The sequence below is a fragment of the Peromyscus eremicus genome, chromosome 9, assembly GCF_949786415.1.
Source record: "Peromyscus eremicus chromosome 9, PerEre_H2_v1, whole genome shotgun sequence".
NCBI lineage: Eukaryota > Metazoa > Chordata > Mammalia > Rodentia > Cricetidae > Peromyscus > Peromyscus eremicus.
Window position 1 is genome coordinate 62,604,079 of NC_081425.1, and position 16,756 is coordinate 62,620,834.

Below are 16,756 nucleotides of genomic sequence, written 5' to 3' on the forward strand. Positions count from 1 at the left end.
ACTGGGGAAGGAACACTTAATATATATGTGTGTGTTGTGTGTGAATGTATGCTACAAGTGTACAGTGCCCCCAGAGGCCAGAAGAGGCATCAGATCCTTTGAAGCTGGAGTTAGTCACAGGTTGTAGTGAACCACTGGATGGGAATTGAACTCGGGTCCTCTGGAAGAGTAGGAAGTGCTCTTAACCACTGGGGTATCTCTCTAGCCCTCCAAGGTTTCATTTTAAGTCACGCCTTGGACATTTTTAAAAATTCAATGGGGTCTGGGAAGATGGTTCATTGTATAAATGTTTTAGGTATAAACTTGAGGACCCAAGTTCCTTTTGGATTCCTCAAACCCACATAAAAAAAGCAGGCCGGGGGGGGGGGGGGGGGAAGCAGGCCTGGATGAGGTCAGACAAGCTGTAATCACAACAGTGGGAAATCTGAGATAGGGGGATGGATCTCCACGGCTTGCCGGCCAGTCGAGCCAGTCAGTGAGCTCCAGGTTCAGCGAGAGACCCTGTCCCGAACAAACAGATGGAGGGCAGGCCATAAAGGAAGGCACCGGCTTGTACACGTCACACACACACACACACACAAGCTACAAACACACAAGAGCTAACAACTCAGATTTTCCAGGGTTGGCTGGCTATTCCGTCCGCCCCTCCCAATCCTCAATGTTTGTACGTGCTTGGTAAGAAGCAGAACTAAATGCCCTGGGATCCGTCCATCTCTGATGGCCGGGTTCTGACAGCCCTGCTTGCTCCCTCGCCCACTCCTGTTTCACGTTCGCACCTCTCTGCCCAAGTCCTCCACTGGTCCCCGCGGCGGGCCGTAGCACCTAAGGCCTCGGACCAAGCAAACTTCAAGCGCCCTTCTTTCTGCAAAAACCACTGAACAGAGCCAGATACACAGAGCTGCAGGAGACCGACAACTCGGACAACCACCTCCACCTCCGTCCACCGGGCTCTGACGTCACATCGGGCGCCAGAAGCGACGGGCATGCTGCGACGTCATCTTGCTGCGCGAAGCGAGCGGTTGTTGACAGGCGGTGGAGGCGGCCGGAGGGGAGTTGCGGTGTTTTCTATCATGCCTGACTGGGCGAGCTGTCCTGGGCCGAGGCCTCTGGGCTGGGGATGAAAGAAGCTGATCAGATGCAGAGTCTGGAGGGCTCGGGGGCCGGGCGGTCAGTCGGCACGCAGACTGGCAGCATGACGGGTGAGTGCGTGGCCCTGCTCCCGCCCGCCTTCTCGCCCGCCATGCCTGGCGCCCCGCCTGCCGCCGGTGTCCTGTCTACACTGTCCCCGCCCCGCCTGCCCTGTGTCTCTCTCCGGCTGTGTCCTGTCTACACTGTCCCCGCCCCGCCTGCCGCCGGTGTCCTGTCTACACTGTCCCCGTCCCACCTGCCCTGTGTCTCCCTCCGGCTCTGTGTCCTGTCTACACTGTCCCCGCCCCGCCTGCCGCCGGTCTCCCTCCGGCTCTGTGTCCTGTCTACACTGTCCCCGTCCCGCCTGCCGCGGTCTCCCTCCAGCTCTGTGTCCTGCCTACACCGTCCCTGGCCCGCCTGCCCTGTGTCGCCCTCTGGCTCTGTGTCCTGTCTACACTGTCCCCGTCCCGCCTACCGCCGGTCTCCCTCCGGTTCTGTGTCCTGCCTACACTGTCCCCGCCCCGCCTGCCCTGTGTCGCCCTCCAGCTCTGTGTCCTGTCTACACCGTCCCCGCCCCACCTGCCCTGTGTCTCCCTCCGGCTCTGTGTCCTGCCTACACCGTCCCCGCCCCACCTGCCCTGTGTCTCCCTCCGGCTCTGTGTCCTGCCTACACCGTCCCCGCCCCACCTGCCCTGTGTCGCCCTCTGGCTCTGTGTCCTGTCTACACTGTCCCCGTCCCGCCTACCGCCGGTCTCCCTCCGGCTCTGTGTCCTGCCTACACTGTCCCCGCCCTGCCTGCCCTGTGTCGCCCTCCGGCTCTGTGTCCTCCCTACACTGTCTCCTTCCCGCCCAGCTAGCCCTGTGTTCGCCTCCTTCCCCGCAACCTTCCTGCCTCATGTCTCCCGCCAAGCGCTCCGTCTGTCTCAGCCATTCGCGACAGGCTGGCTGCTTCCTAGGCTCCTTGCCAGAGGCGTGTCCTGGGGCTGTGCTGCCCTGGCTTCACTGGTAGCGCGCCCTGCCCTGCTCTTCTGGTTGCAGGACCTAGACTCCTGGGGCTGAAGAGCCTGAAATTGCGCTTTTGCTTTGGTTTCCTAATTCACCGCATGCGATGCTTCCCTCAAGTTTCTCCTTATAGTTGAAAATCAGGCGTGTTCTAACCATTTCCCTTTTAGTACTGCCTTGTTCCAGCACAAACAAAACAAACAACAACAAAATAACAAAAACCTTGCTCTACGACGTCAGAGGCGAGGACTTGCCCCAGTTTATTTTTTATATATTTCCAAAGCTTCTGTGCCGATTGTATTGTTTTGTCCATGGGGTGACCTGGAGAAAAAAAAAAGGACCCATCTTTGGAAAGAGCCACGAAGGTCACTGGAAGTCAGGTTGTGGCCGCTCTTGCTAATGTAGCTATGATTCTCTTACCTGCTAATCTATTTGCATTTCACAAGTAGGTTTGAGCTCAGCTCCTTTGCCATCACTAGTGACATTCTGAAGTGCTTCCCTCTTTTTTGTAGGTCAAATACCAAGGCTTTCTAAAGTCAACCTTTTCACTCTGCTCAGTCTCTGGATGGAGCTCTTCCCAGGAGTAGAAACCCAAGGGCAGAAGTCTCAGGTATAACTTGTTTCTGTAGATAGTTTTTACCCTTGAAAAAGCAGTAGTCTAAGTTTGATTTCATTGCCCTCTTGTAGTTCTCGTAGTCAAATCCAGCGGGGCTTCAAACTTGAGAAATACCTTCAAGACGTTATGCTTGGGACTCACAGTATAATAGCTCATCTTTCCAGTCTGAAAAGTTAGTCCTAGTGTATGCCTTGATTAATGGTTTTCTTTGGGAGACACTTCACACCTTAAAAATGTACATTGTGAAAGTCAGGTTTGTTAGTAATTAAATGCCAAAATTGAAAATCTTTTTAACTTTATTAGCCACATTTGATCTCATCATAATTCTGTTTATAAACATATAAATTGAGTCCTTTATTGATGCATAAGGTTTTTTTTAATTAGTGAAGTGTAATGTATAACTTTCTATTAGGAAACTTCCTCATTCTGATAGAGAAAACTGAGATAAGGCTATTAGCATTCTGATTAAAATGCCTCTAGGTAAGTTTCAGGGTTGTAAAACTTCATTAGAAACAAGGGTTAATCAAACTTCCTGCCTTTTTAAACAAAGGAGGTGCTATTTACTTAAGTGCCTCCTCCTCACTCTGAGGTGGTCTGCTTTTCTGGCATCCTTTCCTTCATCTGACAGATGCCATGAAAGTTTTGTTTGTTTAAGAGGAATAAATTGGCTTTATTTTAAATATTTTATTTGAAATCTTGTTTAAGAATCTGACTCATACCTGTATCAGTTTAAGGCTTTTAAATTAAAATCTTAACTAGACATAGAAATAATTATAGAGGTCATCAAAATAAATCCTTACTTTCTAAAAGCCAGCCAACTTGGAAAGAGGTTTGACCTAGGAAAGTTTACTTCTTAGAGATCCTGACGTTTCCCTGCTACTGTTCACTGTGTTAATGTCTTCCCAGCTGGGCTTCATGCCCAGATTTCCCACAGCTGTCAAGCCACAGTGTCAGGTAGGCTTCCCTTTTATTCCTTAGCCATAAGCCTTAGGACCCACAGGCACTGGACTGAGGCACCTGTTAGTTTTATGCATTAAGTGGCTCTATTTACCGGATGAGAAAAGCCACAAGGCACAACAAAACCCACTGTAAGAGTTTATTAGGAGAAGGAACAGAGGGAAATGTGCTTTAGGCCTATGGAAGGTTGTGCATGGAGAGGAAGAAGGAGAAGAAAGGGGGAGGAGTCTGTGACTCGCTTTTTATGGATTCCCCCACACACACACATATAGGCTTTTGGAGCTGTGTCACACATGCACATAGATTGCATGATCACACTGCGCAGCACAAATTACGTGATCATGCAGTGTAGGGATTACATGGGCCGGAAGGCCCCTTGCTTTGCTACTGAACAGTGCATGTGCGGTCATGTAGCAATGGCACCCTCAAGATTACTCTAGTAATGTATGCTAGCTTGAGAACTTGGTTATCATTTTTAACATTGTCTAAATGGAAAATGTGTTTTAAATACCAGAAAAGCAAATTTACAAAATGCATAGATTATCGTTATCACTTCTTTGTGCATCTACTGTCAGGAAAGCAGGTATGTATGTTAGTTTCATCAGTTTGAGTGTCTTGGCTGCTGCAGAAAAGCAAAACCAGTGATAGGGTTGGGGAGGAACAAATGAAAGGGAGCACATGATCCTCCGTTTTTATCTTTTCTGTATAAACATTATTATTGAAACTGAGGGTACCAGTAAACCAGCAGCATTAAAAAATCATACTGCATATGCTTTCTGGAGGGTTCTCTTTGTACTAGTTAATATACTTAAATAACTTTTCAGTTTCCCTAGCCCCCTTTCTTATGTAATCCAAGACCACATACCTAGTGTTGGCACTGCCCACAGTGGGCTGAGCCCTCGCATATCAATGTAGTTATTAATGAGTAAACTACCCTAAAGGCATGCCTATGGGCCTGTCTGATAGAGGCAACTCCTTAACTGAAGTTCTCTTCTCCTAGATGTCTCTAGTTATGTCAGATTGACAAAAACTAATCACACAGAGTAAGTCATGGAAGCTCCAAGATGCAATTTGACATATAGCTGTATGAAATATTTTATGAGTTACCAAATTAGTATGTGTTCATTATTTATAAAATAATGAACAGAAGAAAAAATCCTCACTACTTTACCACCTAGAGACTGTTGATGTTTTCCTATTGTTTTATCCTTTTTTTCTTTCACTTGCTTGAGATATTTCACCAGATGTAAAAAATACATATGCTGTGGCATTATGTGCCTGGAAGCAGCAGCTTGATCTAGTATTTTAAGAGCAGCCAGAGGTTCATAGCCAGCCTGCCTGGGCTCACATTCCAGTTCTCACTTTTGCTGGTTTATGTAGCTTTGAGTAAGGTATTTTCTGTTTGTGCATCAGCTTCCTTTTTAGTACAGTGGAAAAAAATCACTAGTACATACAACATGCTTTGTTTTGTTTTGAGGTCCTGGCAATTGAACTTGTACATGCAAAGCAAGTGCTCCATACCCTGAGCACACACTTCCAGCCCCTGTGGAGTTCTTGTGAGCAATGAATGAGCTGAACTTAAAACTCTCTTCATGCCTGCACTGTGATAGACTGTTTTGATTAAGATTTTAATAAATTGTATAAGTCAATTATATTGATGGACATTTGCATTGTCACTTTTGCCAAATTTAATATTTAATAGGTTTAATATATTTGTAAGTATGACTTGTGTCTGAATTCTTCTATGCTATCAAATACTTACATTGTTCAGCAATAAAAACAGAATTTTAAAGTGTCCAATCAATGACTGAAAAAGAAATTGTCCATTGAGACTTATAAGAAGGCTGAGAGGCAGTTCATAAAAAGTTTTGAAGTAGAAGTTAGGTACTATGAAGATGGCTGACATTTCAGAAGAATTTTCTTTCTTACTGGTTCATGCTTTCCTTAAGGTTTAAATTATGTGGCCTTACATACTAGCTTGGGTAGAGTCTGAGTCTGTACCCAAGCAAAGTGAGACATCAGTGCAGAGCTTCATAAGGGGGAAAATGATTCAGAGAAAACCAGCCCTTAAATACTGAGATGTATTTATCATATCAATTATACATTATCCATATCAAATAATTCATCATATTAATCATTTTCCCTCTTAATCTGATTTTAATTAGAAAAACGAAGAGGAAAGTCGTGGCCCCTTAGGAGATAATGAAGAGTTGGCCAGAGTGTCTTCTGACAAAAAACAGGTAATTTAAAAAGGATGTACAAGCTCATAATAACAAAGCAAGAGGACTGGATAAAGTCGTGTACAAGACCTCCCATGCTCAGGGGAGTTTCTAGATTCCCCTTAAAGTCCTCTTGTGTACAGACAAACCTATACGTCTTTCCTGTTTGGAAAACTCGGTGGGAGGATTCTGTCATGTTCTCCTACTTGTTTAATTCTCAAGTGTAACTTCTAATCCTGAGTTACACAGATGGGTTGAGCAATACCCCTGCAGGTTCCTCCACACATGTGTGTATCTTGGTTATTATTTTAGCAAGAATGCAAAGCCTAATTGGTCTTTATCTTGGTCATTTCTAAAGCATTCAGGGTTGAAGTAGTATCTCCCTCTGGAACAAACAACAGATTGGTTTACTGTTTGCCTTCAAACACCAGGATCCTAGCCTTAATGTTCTTCTCCTAGAAAGCATAGCCACTGTGGGTCCCAGCTTGGGGAAGGGGGGGCAGGTGCTGGAGGGTGTGGACCACTACAAACGTGCTTCTCACTCTTCAGAGTCATTTGTCCCTGACCCAGGAGTTCCATGTTTTCTGCTAGTATCTATGAAACATGGGTAGTCAGACCAAAAGACAAATTTGTCCTCCACCATTCTGCCTGGTATTCCTCGTCACTCTACCTTTACTTTCCAGAGATGTTTATTCATCATATGCAGAGAATAAGTACATGCATTTTGAAAAGACTTATTCTGATGTCTGTCTATATAAGTTGCCTGATTAATTCTGGGAGTGAGTCTCTTCACTACCTGGTGTGATTTAGAAATAATTTGCCTCAGAATGCTCAGATGCTTTCAGTATAAGAGAAAAACAAAGGGGGAGAAACAGTGTATCACTAAGTAAATATACTGACTGAGTCATGCGCAAAAGGTAGTCCTGTTCTATCATGTTTTAATGTAAACCTCTAAAGTTATATAGAAACTTGCCAAGATGTGCATGAAGTGAGACAAGCCAGGGCCCAGAAGAGCTGTTCCCAGGTCAGCGTGCTGGGGCTGTGGTAACTAGAAGTCCCAGGCTGGAACACAACTTGGGCTTCCCATTTGGGGTGAAAACTTCCATCTCAAACTAGATACTTTGGCCTTAGCTAGAAGCAAAATTAACAGGTTTTTGTTGTTGTTGTTGTTGTTTGTTTGTTTTTTAATGAGGGAGCAATGTTTTATTTTTTGTTTTTCAAGATGGGTTTTCTCTGAGTAGTGTTGGCTGTCCTGGAACTCGCTCTGTAGACCAGGCTGGCCTCAAACTCAAAAATCTACCTGCCTCTACCTCCACGTGCTGGGGTTAAAGGCGTGCACCACCACACCCAGCTATTTTTATTTTGTTTTAAAAGGACTCAAAAAGTGATAAATGTTGCCTGAAAGATTGTTCTAGTAAGAGGTTGATAATGTGCTTTCTGTGTCTGGTCACATACAGTCATTTATTTCTGGTTTATTTCTATCTGCTGACAATGTAAGGCTGATGTCCTTCAACTGAGTTGCAGCCACTCCGCTGGCCAAATTGGCTCAGTTGAACAGCCAGATCCTTTGCTGAGGCCATTTTCATTGGTTGCTTTCTAAAGTGAACAGTGTTGCAAACAAGCTTGCTGGAAGGAGAAAATAACATCCACTATTGTAGACGAAATTCTAAACAGTCTTAGTAAATAAGAAACACAGAGCCAAATACAGAGGAAATAGCCAGAGATCAGAGCAAGAGCCACTACTAGCTTTAGCTTACCACCCCACAGTAGCTTCCCCGAGAGAGCGTTTCTTCCTGCCTGACTTGTATTTTTATTGCCTTTCTGTTCTGCCTTCTCATTGGCTCTAAGCCTAGCCACATGACTTCCTCGTCACTGCCTGTCTATGCAGACCTCCAGGTCTCTATGGTTGGTACTGGGATTAAAGGCTGGTGTCACCACGCTTGGCTGTGTCCTTGACCACACAAACTCTGCCTGCCATGTGATCAGATTAAAGGCATGTGCTACCACTGCCAGACTTCTGCTTATTGGCTATTTGACCTCTGATCTCCAGCAACTTTATTTATTAACATACAAATAAAATATCACATTTCATCACAAATAAAATATCACCACACACAGTATATTCAAGGAGTGTACAGTTAGAGGATACTTGGAGATAAAGAGGGAAGGTTTACATGTTGCAAGTCTGGAGTGAAATGCATGACATTTTAGTTGTCCCCTTACCTTTAGTAGCTGAGCTACCTCTTTAGCACAAGTTAAGGCCAGCCTGGGCTATATAATGCAATCCTGACTCAAAAAAAAAAATCTTGTAATTTGAGAGTTGAGATGATGTCTGCTTTAGTTCTGCCTTTACCATCTGTGGGTCCTTTGGAGGCCTGTGTGAAACCCAGAAGATTTCCTTACACTATCGTGAAGCTTGCAGTTAAATAGTCCTAGCCTGGATGATGGGAGAAGCCAGTCAGCTCTCTCAGCTTGTGGTCTTTATTACGTTAAAATGAATTCATCTTTCACTGGAACAAAGTAATACTAGTCACACCTGTAACTGATTAATTAATAGAGCCCTAGTTTTGAAATTGTCTCATTTAAAGTCAATATGAAGTTCTCAGAAATTCTTTGTGGTCCTAATTAGAAATCTGTTTTCATGCAGACTGTGTTTAGGTAAGAACTAAGCATAGCTTTCATCTCATTAGAAAAACAAATATTACCCGTGGAAGGATAGTAAGAGTTGTAATTAATAATGTATTATTCCGTGTCTTAACCAGGTGAAGAAGACTGGTCTTGTGGTGGTGGAAAACATGAAGATCATTGGTCTGCACTGCTCCAGTGAAGACCTACACACTGGGCAGATTGCTCTCATTAAACACGGGTCCAGGCTGAAAAACTGTGATCTTTATTTTTCAAGAAAGCCATGTTCTGCTTGTTTGAAAATGATTGTGAATGGTGAGTACAGATAAGGCAGTGCTGGGAATTCAGCTCATTTATCTGAGCGGACGTGAGGGAGACAATGCCTCAGTAACAGATGATGGGGCGTGGAGAGGCGTGTTCATGTAAGAGTTCAAGACTGAAAACGTGGATTTTGAGCTCAGCTCTGCCTACTGATCTGCCAAATGACCCTGGGTAAATCACAGGCTAGTTAGTTTACAAAGGAAACCCCAATTTCAGTGACTCAAGACTGTCTCTCCCCTACAGTTGTCAGACACAGGCACTGCTGAGCAGCAGATGGTTTGGATCACATGGTTGGTTTGCGGGGTTAGGCATCATTCTCCTCCCTCCTTTTGTCATCCTGGGGCCTCCCTTGAGTCCTCTGCATCCACAGAAGGCACATCTGCTTCTTCAAAATGCTGCTTGCAGGAGAGCAGCTGGGGATTGGAGCTCAGTGGTGGAGGGCTTGCGTGGCACGGGTGAGACCACGGAACAACACAAAAGCTGTGACCTGGAGGCCACCCACGTTCCTTGTGTTCATGTCATTGCGGGAGCTGTAGGCTGTGGCCGGGCAGCCGTCTCTCTCCTACTTTCCTTTTCGTTGCTGTGGTAACACCAGGACCAAAACAAACATGAGAGGGAAAGGCTTACTTGGCTTTCAAGTCCACATAGAGTTGATCGTTAGAGAAGTCAGGCAGGAACTCAGTTCAGGAACTGCTTACTCACTTGCTCCCCATGGCTTTCCTGTATAACCCAGGCCCAGGAATGGTACCACCCACAGTGGACTGGGCCCTTACACACCAATCGTTAATAAAGAAAATGCCCCACAGACATGCCCACAGGACAGTCAGGTAGAGACAGTTCTCTAATTTCTCCAGACTCCCTTTTCCAAAATATGGCTAAGTTTGTGTAGAGTTGACAAAAATTAGCCAGCACACTCCCAAAGGTTACTATAAACCTTGGAAGGGTCACACAAAATTTTAATGTGTAGACACCTAACTGCTTCTGATTCTATTTTGTAGGTAGGCAAATATGCAGATGATTGTATCCTTTTAAAGGATGTATCTTACATATGGGTACCTAGTAGCTCTAGAAGGGAGAAGACAACAAATATGACTCCCAACCCTTTCCCTCAGGGGTCACTTGGTATCAAATAAATGACACAGGCCATAAGTGATGCGTGAGCTCAGAACCCTGGATGCTGTGTTGTGAAGGCTGGCACAAGCTGGATCTTCATGGCTGTGTTAGTTACTGTTCTGTTTCTGTGATAAAGTACCATGACCAAAAGCAACTTATGGACAAGTTTACTTGGGCTTGTGAATGGATTAGTGTTCATTCATGGTAGGGGAGGCATGGCAGCAGGCAGGCATGGCAGCAGGAAGCAGAGAGCAGGAAGTACAGTAAGTCTCCAAACTGCCCAAGCCCACCCCCAGTGAGTTAGTTCCTCCAGCAAGACTGTACCTCCTAAAGGTTCTATAGCCTCCCCAGACAGTGTCACCAACCAGGCCAGGGGATCACATGCAGGCCAAAGCAGACATTTCTCATTAAAACCATCACAGTGGGTTGGATGTAGAACAGGGGTCTTCATGTTGCTAGCCAAGGCAGCAGCACATATAGTAATGGAGGCATGAAGTAAGGTTCAGCATTTGAATTGGAAAGGTCCTCTTGTGGAGTAGTGGTGGATGGATTGTGATTATTGGTCAGGGCTTCTGTGGAGAGCTTTGGAAGACTGGTAACTTCTTGGTTTTGTGTTATGGAACAGAACACATAAGAAATAAGAAAAGTCATGTGTTTCATTGGCCAAGTACACCTCATCTTAGTGTTCTGAGTGAATCAGAGCTGAAGTAATTGCTACAAATAACAAGTATATGAAGTAATTGCTACAAATCACAGTATGAGGGTTACCTTAAGGACCATGTAAGTGGCTGAGTTCAGAGTGAACTGAACTGCCTTCTGCATGTGTCTTAGGTTTTCTATTGCTGTTCAGTGGTTCTGAGTACTTCCTGTTCTTGTGGGGAACCTAAGTTCAGGTCCCAGCACCCAAGTCAGGCAGCACACACTGCCTGTAACTCTAGCTCCAGGAAATCCAGCACCCTCTTCTGTGGACACTCGAACTCACATGTACAAACATACAAAATAAAATCTTTTTATTGCACAAGCACATAAATAAATAATACAAAAACTTTTAATCTTGTTGAGCTGAAATCATACAAGATACTAGCAAGAAATTTTCTCTTGTAAACTATTCATAATTAACAAACATTTGGTACTTGCATAACAATTTCATTCAACTTTATTTTTTCGTGTTTGTTATCTAGTTATGTTTCTTTTACAAGTTGCTTGTTTATGTCTTTTGTTTCTTTTAAGGTCTTCTTGTTCTTATCAGTATGTACTTTTATTTAATGAGCTAATTGTGTTTTTGTGTAGTAAAAGCTTCTTACCTTCTGTCACTGAATGAAAAGTGTTCCTCGGGTGTGTTGTTTTCTCTTTGATTTATGGGCTTTTTAAAGGTTGGTGACGCCCTTCTCATCACTCCATCTTCACCTGCGAATATTTTTCTGTTAAAAATTCTTTGTGGTCAACAAGAATAGATTGTGTCAAAAAACAGCATCATGAAACTCTTTGTGTGCTAACTTAAAACTAGCTAACAAAACCAAGGTTAGAGAAAATGAAAGCAACAATTTTTAAAACCGAAACATTTTGGTGGGCATCTTGATAACTACGAGGGTCCCATTGTGTGTTCCCCTGTCTTGGTTAACTGGATGAGGAGTCACATTATTTAGTCCCCTATTTTGATTGTCTGGAGTTGTTTTTAGTTCAAAGAACGTTGCATTAAAGCATGACATTTTCCTCTCTCTTTAGAATGTGGCTCTTCAGAAGAATTCTGAATCTGAGACAAGAACATTTGTAGTACATAAATGTATCATTTATAATGATTTATTAACAAAACTCTAGGCCTTACCAAGTATTGGCTGTAACATTTCCAGAAGCAACCACAGCAACATGGGAGAGCTGGTGTATACGCTCATGCTGAGTTTTCAGTCACACTTAGCAAAGCCGGGAGATCTACAGATGCCACCCGAGCTTTGGTAGGGGTTGGCAAACACTCTCCTGAAAAAGCCAGAGAGTAAGTAGTTCAGGTTTTATAGGCAGCATAGTTTCTACTGTGGTCAACTCTGCCATTTGGGGGTACTCCGTGCATATGTAAATGAAGGGGTTTGTCTTTGAATAAATATGAACACTGAAATTTTAATTTCTCATCATCTCATATATAGAATATTCTCTTGTGGAGCCCATATTTAACCTATCAGCTGAATAAAGACTAGCCATAGACCCATTTTGGCCTGTGAGTCATAATGTCACTGACATTATGTAAGTGACAGTTTAGATGTTTGTTTTGGTAATAGTGGGCTGGATTTAGATAGAAAGCCTCTGTTCAGCTTATATCAAAACAATGACTTTTTTTTTATATTTTTATATTTTAGCTGGAGTTAACCGAATTTCTTACTGGCCTTCTGACCCAGAAATAAGTTTGCTCACCGAAGCTTCTAGTTCTGAAGATGCAAAGCTAGATGCCAAAGCAGCAGAAAGATTGAAGTCAAACAGCCGGGCCCACGTCTGTGTCCTGCTCCAGCCACTGGTGTGCTACATGGTGCAGTTTGTAGAGGAGACCTCTTACAAATGTGACTTTATTCAAAAAACTGCCAGAGCACTGTCGGGTGCTGACACTGATTTTTATTCTGAATGTAAACAAGAAAGAATAAAAGAATATGAAATGTTATTTTTGGTTTCAAATGAAGAAATGCATAAGCAGATACTAATGACTATAGGTCTGGAGAACTTGTGTGAAAACCCCTATTTTAGCAATCTAAGGCAAAACATGAAAGACCTGATCCTGCTTCTGGCCACAGTAGCTTCCAGTGTGCCCAACTTGAAACACTTCGGATTCTACTGTAGCAACCCAGAACAGATCAATGAAATTCACAATCAAAGTTTGCCACAGGAAGTTGCACGGCACTGCATGGTGCAGGCCAGGTTATTGGCATATCGAACTGGTGAGTTCAATGCTTAGTTCATACATGGGGGCTGAATGGTTGGGTTACAAGTGGCACTAAGTGAAGTGGCTTCATACTGTTTATGGCAGATTCCTTGACTCTTAGATTCTAAAGTATTGCTGTTCTAACAGTGTAAGCAAGTTACCCAGACCTTGTGTGTTCTGTGTTCTTAATTCAGCACTGCATTTACAAACCAGGACCAGGAGACCTGCGTCCTGCTTGCTTCTTGCATGCATGATTCCACTAGTCACTAAGTCCTTCAGCAAAGATGGCACAAAAAGAAAACTAAAATCTCTCATTTTTATTTACTGCACAGTTTTTTGTTCATACGCGGTTTTTTAAAGGTTTTTTAATGTACATTAGTGTTTTGTCTGCATGTATGTTTGTGCAGCACCTTGTGCCTGGTGCCCTCAGAGCCCAGAAGAGGCTCTTGGACCCTGTGGAACTGGAGGCATGGACGGTTGGTTGTGAGCCACCATGTGGGTGCTGGAAAGTTAGAATTCTGGGAATTTGAAAGCACAAATTTAGATGGAAAAAAAAATCAAGATAAAAGAATGCTGTTATTGGGTTCTGGTTGTATGAATCTGTCAGCAAGTTAAGCAGTCTTACTCTGTTGTACATGTATAAAAGGAAAATATTACTTAGTGATGGTCTTTATTTTGATAAAATGTAGTGTCTGAACATTATTTTCATATCTTACCTAATGCTTTATAGTGTAGAATTACCACTTTTTAAAATTCAACTTTGGATTAATTAGGGGAGTCCAGATGAGAGAAATGGTAAAGTAAGACTTATTTGGGACACATGCTATAGCAGGACTTATTTATTTATTTATTTATTCATCTATTTATTTATTAGATAGGGTCCTATGCAGTCCAAGCTCCCTATGTAGCTGAGGATGACCTTGAACTTCTGGCCCTCCTACCTCCACTTCTCAAGTGTTGGAATTACAAGCATGCACTTCCTGGACCTGATTGGTGCTGTGCTGAAGATGAAAGAAACCTAGGGCCTCATGCACGCTAGGCAAGCACTCCACCACCTGAGCCACACCCCAGCCCAGAAACTTAACTATCCCAAGAAAGGAGGAGAAGAGAAGGAAAATCAGAAAGGCCTGTACAGATGGCACTGGTCTTTAAAAGACCTCAGGTCGAGTAAACGGAATGGAGGATCTCAACCAACCATGTACAGACTCTCCATGGAAACCTTAAAAGGTACAGATGTTCAAACCACCCAGACCCACTCAACTGGGTACAGCCTAGGTCTTGAAAAGTTCTGCAAGGTGTTCTGATGTTCCTCAGGGTTGACAAAGTCTGATTTGTAGTGTAGAGTTTATATACTCTACTATAAATTACATTTTGTATTATACATGTGTCCACTTACTATTCAGTTTTATATATAAATCCATGCTGGTACATTTGATTTAAAAGGTTTTTCAAGGAACAGTTTTTGACAGTGGATTTTTTTGCAGGGGAAGGTTCTGGACCTCAACTCCTAGTTAAGATGCAACTTGACTATCACTTGCCCATGTGAACTCTCCCAGGGAAGAACCTCTGGCATAATCACCATTTCCCTGAGAACCAGAGAGTGTTTATTAAACGGGGATCCTTTCGTAGTCACAATGAGTGGTTCACGGGCTGGGCAAGTAGCTCAGCAGGTAAAGTGCTAGCTGTGTGAGCGTGAAGGCCTGAGTTTGGGTCCCCAGCACCCACCCAGAGAGCAGGCTATGGCCACAAGTGTTATTAACCCCAGGGCTGCAGCTGAACCAAGATCGGCCAGGCAGTCCAGCTGATAAGTTCCGGTGAGAGACCATCTCTCCTAAGTAAGGTGAAAAGTGTTGTGCAACACCCAACATCAGCATCTGACCTCCACAGGCACACACCACATATACACACAGAGTTCATAATCATTAAAGCCCGTGGGGAAAGTGTAAAGGAATCTAGAGTTCGGGGATGTTAAGAAAATAAGATGGTGCTATGCTGTTCCGGCAGCCACTCCCCATTCTGGCTGGGACAGTGCTCTATAGACATGGTGTTGAAGATAAAATAGGCAGGAATAACCCAAAAAAAGCTGTTCTTATTTGCTCTGTGAGCCAGATGTTAGTGTGGCAAAGCATCAGAAAGCACCCGTGGACAGTGCAGGGTCTTCAGCAGAGCCAGGAGTCAGCCTTTTTATCAGGCACCTAGCACTTTTGATCAAGTGTTCTGTGAAGCACACTTAGATCAAGGCCAGTGTTAGCATGGAACTGTAACAGAAACTGACATGCGCAGAGGCCAGCAGCTGCTCCGAGAGTCAAGGGCCTTTGCCAAGCCAGATGGCCTGAGTTTCACCAAGCCCCACATGCTGTGGAAGAAGAGAATGCCTACAAGTTGTCCTCTGACTCCTACAAGTGCACTGTGACACGCACATGCATGCGTGCACACACACAAGTAGGATTTTAACAATGAAAGGAAGAAATAGATGTGCCTGTAGGCATGAACAAGAGACTAAAGAAGTCTCTGACTTCAGGCATCAACGAGCCTCAGGAATCTGTTTGGTGGTCATAAATTAGCCTTTCCTTCAAGCTGTGCAGAAAAAAAAAAAAAAACTAAAGAATAATCAGATTATAAGGGACAATTTTATAAGAACTACAGATATGGTACATGCCTTTAATCCCAGCACTCAGGGAAGCCGAAGCAGGAAGACTGCAAGTTCAAGGCCAGCCTGGGTTATCCAGCAAGATCCCCTCTCAAAACAAAGTCAAGGATCATCCCTGCTTGGAAAAGAGGTAGTGAACACTCTTACAATCAGCCCTTGTCAAAGTAGAAGTGCTGCCGATGGAGAAAGGCTGTTTCCTTCAGTGACAGCCCAGTCTGTCCCCCCAGACAGGAACGCAGCTCCCAAGACCAGATCCTAATACAGGAAAGGGGCAGGAGACGCGGCTTTTCGTATGGAGAACTTCTGTTTTGCTTGCTTTTTATTTGTGCATGTATTAAGTACAGCTTTCCTTAGGTTTAGATGTTGAAGGTAGCTATAATATTGTGGGTATAATTTCCACCACTTCCTTAGAAGTGAGCATAAAGCATTAATTTATATTATTCCCTGCATTAAACAGTAAAACTCTAGGAAGGAAGGGAACTTGGATACCGGATCTCTCCCCCGACACTGTGGAAGCCATCGCCACATACTCCCCAGTGTCATGTTCACCTCCTCCTAGCACGGCTTCCTCATCCCTGCCGTCCCCCCCCCCCATTCAGCTGTTAGCGGCTTGAGGTCGGGACTGTCGTTCCCTCCACCACTCAGCAGTCAGAACAGTCAGCCTTTCCCCATCCTTTGTACACATGACACTCAGCAAATGAAAGTCATTTTTAGGGAATTCCTTTTTTTTTTTTTTTTTTTTTTTTTTTGCTTTTTGAGGGGGGAGGTTGGTTTTTTGGGTTTTTGTTTTGTTTTGGTTTTGGTTTTTTCAAGACAGGGTTTCTCTGTGTAGTTTTGGTGCCTGTCCTGGATCTTGCTCTGTAGACCAGGCTGGCCTCGAACTCACAGAGATCTGCCTGGCTCTGCCTCCTGAGTGCTGGGATTAAAGGTGTGTGCCACCACCGCCGGCAATTTTTAGGGAATTCTTAACGTCAGAAAGAATTCAGAGAAAAGGCAGCTAGGTTGGGTTAAGAGAACTAAATTTTAGTTAATTCCATATCTAGAAATGGAAATTTTAACTATTGGTAGGTAAAAAGGAGGTCATGTATAAAAAATGCTTACCAGAAAATACATATTGTGTACTATAATTTTGGAAACCTGAATATGTTTGAATTAGAAATAAGAAATTTTATTGTATAACCATACTTTTTTGAAGTTAACTTGAAGGCATCCTAGTCTTTAAT

The 16,756-nt window shown here is 43.8% G+C and overlaps 1 protein-coding gene across 2 annotated transcripts in view; it reads left to right on the plus strand.

The window, feature by feature from the left end:
* Positions 1-1,001: 1,001 nt before the first annotated feature.
* The window catches only part of Cdadc1 (cytidine and dCMP deaminase domain containing 1), a 32,429-nt gene continuing 16,674 nt past the window's right edge, over positions 1,002-16,756 (plus strand). For both annotated transcript variants that reach the window (XM_059273542.1, XM_059273543.1), the window contains exons 1-5: positions 1,002-1,199; positions 2,643-2,740; positions 5,869-5,943; positions 8,685-8,862; positions 12,330-12,899. In XM_059273542.1, the coding sequence (XP_059129525.1) occupies positions 1,118-1,199; positions 2,643-2,740; positions 5,869-5,943; positions 8,685-8,862; positions 12,330-12,899 (1,003 nt within the window). In that variant the 5' untranslated portion in view covers positions 1,002-1,117. The remainder of the gene's footprint in view (positions 1,200-2,642; positions 2,741-5,868; positions 5,944-8,684; positions 8,863-12,329; positions 12,900-16,756) is intronic.